We start from the raw sequence: 7734 nt of genomic DNA on the forward strand, positions 1-7734 counted from the left end.
CATTTGAATTACGTGACTTTCACCACTCATTAGTTTGATATCAGATCTACATAACGCTCTGCACTTACAGTATTAAGATGTACTTATATTAATTTCTATAATTTCAGACTGTCGTGTTGGAATACAGTGCAGTGAAAGCTAGTGTTAGGTAGTGATGGGTAATTTTCCTGGCCACGCCCTCCCGGGCTCGTTCTTCATTTTCTTTGGACTATGGTGGACCTTCCACATGTTCTATCGCTACTACATCGCCCTAAACAAGAACACCAAGTTCACGTCATCTGTCATTTTCAACTGCCCGTGCCTGTGCGGACGATTCAAGGACTGGCCTATTGAAGCTTACTTCAAACTCATGTGTATATGCATTGGATTCTTCCTTGAAATATACACTGGATTCTCTAAGGATTGGCGGTTCGTGAATATCGGCAACGGGCAGCATGCCACGATGTTTTTCTTTTTTGGATTGTCTAGTGTTGTAGATATACTTCTTCATTATAAATGGCCTTTGCCTCCCTCGATGGACTATGTCTCCTTGTTTCTAGCCATTACAGTGGAATTTATTCTATTCAAGTTTCACTTACATGGCCGAACTGACTTGGACGTGCTACTTCACACGTTGCTTCTCTATGCGATAGCCGCAAGTATTATATCAGTAATATTAGAAATGAAGTACAAAAATAATATAATGTGCGCCTTAAGTCGTGCTTACTGTACCTTACTTCAAGGGACGTGGTTTTGGCAGATAGGATGGATTTTGTACCCGCCGTTTAAAAGTTCCTTTCGTTGGGATGAAGACGACCATGAACAGATGATGATAGCCACTATGATCTTTGCCTGGCATGCAGGGGTCAACCTGCTGATTGTGCTCGCAATAGGGGGTGTAGTGGCAGCAGCACATCGCAGGTTTTATACGTACAGCCAAGAAGATAGTTACGCCATGAAGAGACTGATAAACTCCTCAAGTAACGGCGACTCTATGGTAAAGATAAACGAAGATAGTGAAAGTGAAGTAGAATTTGAGAATACTTCCATGTTGTCTTGATGATGTTCATGATACTTTTAATAATAATAATAATGATTTATACTCATGATACTTTTACTTTTTTTCATGATTTAATTATGTTTAATTGAACCCCGCAAACAAAGTTTGAAGGTGGGTATATTGGAGTCACAATATGGTCAGTTGGTCAGGCTGTTGGCAACGGTTTGTGTAGCCAACAACTTTCACAGTTTCAAAACTATCACTCTTATACTTGGTACATTTTACAACTATCATAGTTAGTTGTGCCTGTTATATTTTTCATGAGCTACGGCCATTTATTTTTCAATCTATGTGCCTTGATGTGATTGTCACACTTGACTGTTTGGAATTTGCTGATTGAAGTGTCCGCACAGTTTAACAGGTATCACTCAGATACTTGGTAAATATTATAACCATGGTGGTTAGTAATGCCTGGCATTTTTCGATGACTTATATCTATAATGTGTTATGAGTTGTTTGCCCCTTAAAAATATGATTTTTACAGTTCTGGGTATATTGAAGTTTGTGGAGCAACCTTCTGCCCCAGTTTCAGAAATATCACTTTGTTACTAGGTTCACATTACCTTGGTGGGTAGCTGTGCCTTGCTGTTTTCCTTGCCCCATGGTTAATCTCGTTTCCATTGACCTCTTTTTTGAGTAATGTACCCTTGAACATCCATTTTACACTTTCGCTATATTGAACAACTTAGATTAACCTTGTGGCAGATAAGAGTAACTTCCCTTGATATACATCCATTATGATTTTGACTTCTACTTATTTGCCTGAGTCAATCAGTAACATCCTGCATGACAGGGTATTCATCTCTTCTGTGGTTGCTCTAGTTCATTTCTGATGTATACAAATAAGTGTTTCAACTATCCAGTTCATTATATCATTAGTGTCTGACATTTTTTAATAGTTTTAAGATTTCTGTTGAACAATTTAAGGGACTGTTTTGTGCTAAAATAATACGTGTTCATTTCTTGGCCCCATTTTCACAAAATATCTTAAGCGAATATATTACACATTTTTAATATTATGTATCAAATTTTTAACTTACTTATTTGATTATCTCGATTTAACAAATCACAAAATGTTTCTTTGATTGTCTTTAAAATAATTTCCTTTAAAAGACTTAAAACATAGGTATATGACTTACTATAAGCTTAAACATGTAATAAGGGATGTAAGACGGTTTCAGAAATCGGGGTTTGTCCAGGGCCTGTTTCAATAAGATATCTTAGTCGTAGACATTACTTGCTTAGTAGTGCTCATTTATACCCATGACGAGCAGAATCTTCACAATAAAAGTCCTTACAATATTTCTATCGAAACAAAGTTTACGCCAAAAAGGTGCTTTTGCCTGGATTTTCACAATCTTAAGCCTAATGATCTTTTTAGAAATGGGGCCAAGACTGTTACTTTTACTAGTTTTCAAAAAATGTTGGGTTTTTTGACAAATCTCTTTAACCAATATCTTCCTTGACTGTTAAGCATTATGTATGGTATATATTCATTCCATCATCAAATAATATATATTTCTAATGTATTTATTCTGATTCCAATTATATCATGTTTCTTTATAGGTTATTCCAACACCAAATAGTTTTATATTTGTAAATTATTAATTCCAAGACCAAATATGTTATATTTCTTGTAAAGATATTTTTATGGGAATTTATTTTGTCAAAATTTTATCAATATTGATTTGATCTCTATCAAAAACGCTGTTTACTGTTGCTAAAAAGAGAAAACCATTTTGTGACTTTGTATAACAAAATGTGCTTTGTTTTTCATAGATATTTTATTGACTACACATTGTGTTCTGTTCCTTGCTGTTCATAGAAAAGAAATTGTTGCCTCATTATGAAATATTGTTGTTGTAATAATGAACTAATGGTAATTGTTGATCAATTTATTTATATAAGTTTTATCATGCCTTCGACCATATATGGGGAGACATCTTGATTTTGCTCAAGTTGTTTGTCCTTCAGTCTGTCCTTCACAATTTGTTTCCACTTCATATCTCTTGAACCGCTTGAATTAATTTAAGAAAATTCACCACAAATGTTTAACATATTTAGACGATGTGCAGAGCACATGTTGTAACAGCTTGGTTCAAGGTCAAGGTCACACTGGTTGGTCATAGGTTGTATGGTTATAATATGACTATATTTTGTGTTTGCTACATGTCTCTTCAACCGCATGAAGGATTTTGAGGTCAAGGGCACACCTAGAGGTCAAAGGTCATATGACTATATTTTGTGTCTGCTACATATCTCTTGAACCGCATGAAGGATTTTGAGGTCAAGGTCACACCTAGAGGTCAAAGGTCATATGACTATATTTTGTGTCTGCTACATATCTCTTGAACCGCATGAAGGATTTTGAAATAACTTGCCACAATTGTTCACCATATTAAATTGATGTGCAGAGCACATGTTACAACCAGCTTAGTTGAAGGTCAAGATCACACCTAGAAGTCAAAGGTCATATGACTATATATGTCATATATATATATATATATATACGACATATATATATAATATATATATGTATGTCTGCTCCATTTCTCTTGAAGAATTTTGAAATTACTTACCACAAATGTTCACCATATTTAGACGATATGTAGTGCACAAGTTAGAATCAGCTTGGTTTAAAGTCAATGTCACACTTAGAGGTCAAAGGACATATGATTATATTTTGTGCTCAATTTCTTTTGAACCGCTAATAAAGGATTTTGAAATAACTCGCTACAGATATTCACCATATTGAGATGACTTCACACTTAGAGATCAAGGTCAAATGATTATATTCAACATATTGTGACAATGTCTATAGGGGAGACATCAGTTTTTCTGTTTTTGACTACAAAAACAAATGCCTATTTATTGTCTTCTTGTGCCTTTTGTAAAAGTGAGTCTTTTTTGATATTCCAATGAAAAAAACATTCCGATTAAATCATATCACCAACTATGATCATATTTTAAATTTATGATTGTTTAAAGTGATGATATTTTATATATTTGGGAGCAAATTATTTCACTTGACAAGTTCATTTAAATTTACCTTTATAACATTCAATTTAAATGATGACACTTACAATGATATAGCTGAATGTATTAATCTTATAGTGTTTTCGCTATGCATTTTGACCACTGCGTCACTCCATGCTGCCCTTCTGACTGCTGAAAATATGCCGTACTGCCCTATCATCTTGCCCTATGTGCATGGTGCATTGTCATTGTAGTTTGTCAGTTGCTGCTTGTAAATGCTGTATTTGTGTAATGAGCAGATTACTGTATTTGGGTAATGAGCAGATTACTGTATTTGTGTAATGAGCAGATTACTGTATTTGTGTAATGGGCAGATTACTGTATTTGTGTAATGAGCAGATTACTGTATTTGTGTAATGAACAATTTACATGTGTTTTCATAATCAGATATTTCCTAATCTGATAATTGGATCCTGTATCATCATTTGTAGGAGGAGCTATTGAACGTCAGCCAATCAGGATGTGGCATAACCATGCATCCTGCCCCTGTGGTCTGTGCCAAAGACAAGCAAAAAAACCCACAGCTAAATGTGACATTTGTACCCTATCAAGATCATATCACAATAAGATTTGCCCCTACGCTTGATGGCTTTTTAGACAACTTGTTTAGAAAATAATGTGTTCATTATTATTCATACAGGTGGTCAGACACTTTAATCATCAAAAAATCATTATCGCTGTAAAACTGATACCCAGGAGTTATCATTAAACAAGGGTGCCCTTTTAGGAAAATATAAAAATTGTTGCATTTCTGTTGTGCACCTTTAAGGAATAAATTACCATGCCTTTTATCGATTGAAGTGGAAACACTTTCTTACCATGCTTTGTTTTATGCTTGTTGATAAATGGGTCCCTATACTGGTATCGTTGTAACAGTGACTTAGTATTACTGTAGAATTGTTATATCTTATTAAATATTAGTTTATGGAAATCCACAATGTGTTGGTATGCAGGTATTGTTTGTTGTTTGTTGTGAAATAAAATGAAGGAGTTGGAATATATTTATCGGCTGTAAAAATTGATTCACTCTGTTGTATAACTTGATCCACTTGGCTGTATAACTAGATTCACACTGTTGTATAGTTTGATGGTTTATAGATCTCTCCTCTTTGTTTAAATTTTTAATATTTTTAATGTTAGCTATTTTATTATTATAATTATTATTATATCAGTTATTATATTTATTTTGTTTTTGCCTGCTTCACTTTTACATTATAATATGTCATATGATTTTTTTACTGAGATACTTTATGTTTAAAATAAATTTAATAAAAAATAAACTCATTCTACATTTCCATTCATGAAGTGTTTTTTTTCTAAAATGGCATGTTTACAAAATAGTATTTCTCTTTTTATTTGAATTAAATTCTTCACTTACTGTGATGTTTAAGAAATATCTTTGTTTAATACTGTCTAGAAATGATCCATAGTGAAAAAGAGTAGTGTTTCTAGGTATCCAAAACAACTTTGTCATCAGTTTTGAACTTATAAGCTATTTTTTGCTATGTCTCTACATTCCAATGTTATTAATAAATGAACAAATTTTATGATTGTATTATTGTTGACCCAATTTTAATCAGAATGTGAGTCTCAAGCAAAAGATCGATTCTGGGTCACATAAGGTAATATGGGTATATATACTCAAACTTAATGAAACTTGGTCAGAAATGTTGTTTTGAATCAAAGGCGAGTTCAATATTGGGTCAACTGAGGTTAAAATCTACATAAGATAGAATAGCAATCATTTTCAAACCTTTTGCTCAGTCTTAATGAAACTTGGTGAGAATGTTTTGCCGGAAACAAACTCTTTTGCAACGCGGTATTCAGGGGCTTTAAAAGAGTCCTTGTGCCTCAATGGGCTGATACACTGTACACAGACTCTCAATATAGTTGAATATTATTTGATACGCATAATTTTGAAAAAAATGAAGTAGCATTTGGTTTGCAAGCGGGGAGTAACATATAAATGTTTGTCTTGATTCTAGGCATATTTTGATAAAAAAAATAGGACACTTGGTCAACTAATTAAAAAAGTCTTATAAGACTGTAGTAGAGGTCATATTTTTTGCCCAATATTGATCAATCTAGGTCAGAATGTCCGCCTTAATGAAAGATATCAAGGTCAAGTCATTCTGGAATCAGTTTGATTTTGTGTCTTATGGGGTCTTAAACCCTGTAAAAAGCAATAGATAGTTTCAGCTTTCAGAGTCCTTATTTTTATGTTTGCATTGCTAACATATCTGTCAATGAAATCTAAAACATGATTGATATTGTTTCATATTGGATAAAGGTTACTAGGTCAAATCATAGAAAAATTACATTCTCTCTATGGCTAAATGTTTGGCTAAATCTTCAAGGAAGCTGTTTACAATATTTGTTTCAATAAATGTTTGGTACTTGAACATCTATGAGTTTTGACCCAGTCTTAATGGAAGTTTGTGAAATGTAAAGGTCACTGTAAATTAAAAAAGAAAAAAAGTTGAAATTTAATATCTTAAGTTAGTGTTGACACATTGTGACAAAACTTGTTTATTGGGGGTAATATTTATGAAGATCTTTCATGGGATGCGTTTGAAGACCCTAATGTCAAGGTCACTGTTACTAAAAAAAAAAAGCGGTTGAAACTGTATCTTTTGTTTGGATTGGAATATTGTGACAAAACTTGGTAGATAGGAAGAGTTTATGGAGACCTTTCATGGGAGAGCATTTGTGGCTCCTATGGTCAAGGTCACTGTTACTAAAAAAAGAAAAAACGGTTGAAACTGAATATCTTTTGGTACGGTTGCCATATTGTGACCAAATTTGGTTTGTTGATAGAGTGTATGTAGGCCTTTCATGGGATTGGATTCGGAGTCCACAGGGTCAATGTCAAGGTCATTATTACTTAAAACAGTTGAGACTGCATATCTTTAGTTTGAATTGACAGATTGTGACCAAACTTGGTATATAGGAAGAGTTTATTAAGATCTTTCACGTGATTGCGTTTAAGGCCCCCTCAATGTCTAGGGCACTTACTAAAAATAGAATAAATGGTTCAGACTGAATTTCTTAAGTTTGGGTTGACATATTGTGACCAAACTTACTTGATAGGAAGAGTTTATGGAAAACTTTATGGGATTTTGTTAAGGGCCCCTTGGGTTAAGGTCAAGGTCACTGTTTCTAAAAATATAAAAAGTTGAAACTGAATATCTTTAGTTTCGGAAAACATAGAGTGACTAAACGTGGTATACAAGTGGTGATCCAGAATTACGTGGACTTCTGACATATTTTCTATACTTTCGTCCAAATCATATAAAAAACAAGTATCTTATTCAAAGTGTTTTGCATAGACGGTATGAATTTTAGGTCTGTAGCTTCAATGACTATTGAAAAATTACAAGTTTTAAAATAACAGGAACGCACGGTCGGCGCATCCTCTAAAATGTATGTTTCCCAACGTTTGATGTATCTCTTACAAGATGCTTTTCTTCCACTTTATCTATGAAATTCTGCCAAATTATGTCACATAATATGCTGACTTAATACTAAACTGTTCAATTTTCTGACGTCGTTTTCGCCTTAAAGCCATATATCCCAACTTCATTACAAGCACCGTCTGGGATACAACATGGCGTCATCGGAACTTGTAGAAGCGCGAACCATGCTAAAGTTTTGTGTTT

General features: G+C 33.6%; 1 protein-coding gene across 3 annotated transcripts in view; it reads left to right on the forward strand.

Moving 5' to 3' along the window:
• LOC128239091 (transmembrane protein 45B-like) overlaps positions 1 to 5622 on the forward strand; it is a 28265-nt gene extending 22643 nt beyond the window's left edge. For all 3 annotated transcript variants that reach the window (XM_052955552.1, XM_052955553.1, XM_052955554.1), the window contains exon 2: positions 108 to 5622. In XM_052955552.1, coding sequence (XP_052811512.1) covers positions 155 to 1039 — 885 coding nt within the window. In that variant the 5' untranslated portion in view covers positions 108 to 154 and the 3' untranslated portion in view covers positions 1040 to 5622. The remainder of the gene's footprint in view (positions 1 to 107) is intronic.
• The last annotated feature ends 2112 nt before the right edge of the window (positions 5623 to 7734 follow it).

Source organism: Mya arenaria, chromosome 6 (assembly GCF_026914265.1).
Source record: "Mya arenaria isolate MELC-2E11 chromosome 6, ASM2691426v1".
In the NCBI taxonomy this organism is placed as follows: domain Eukaryota; kingdom Metazoa; phylum Mollusca; class Bivalvia; order Myida; family Myidae; genus Mya; species Mya arenaria.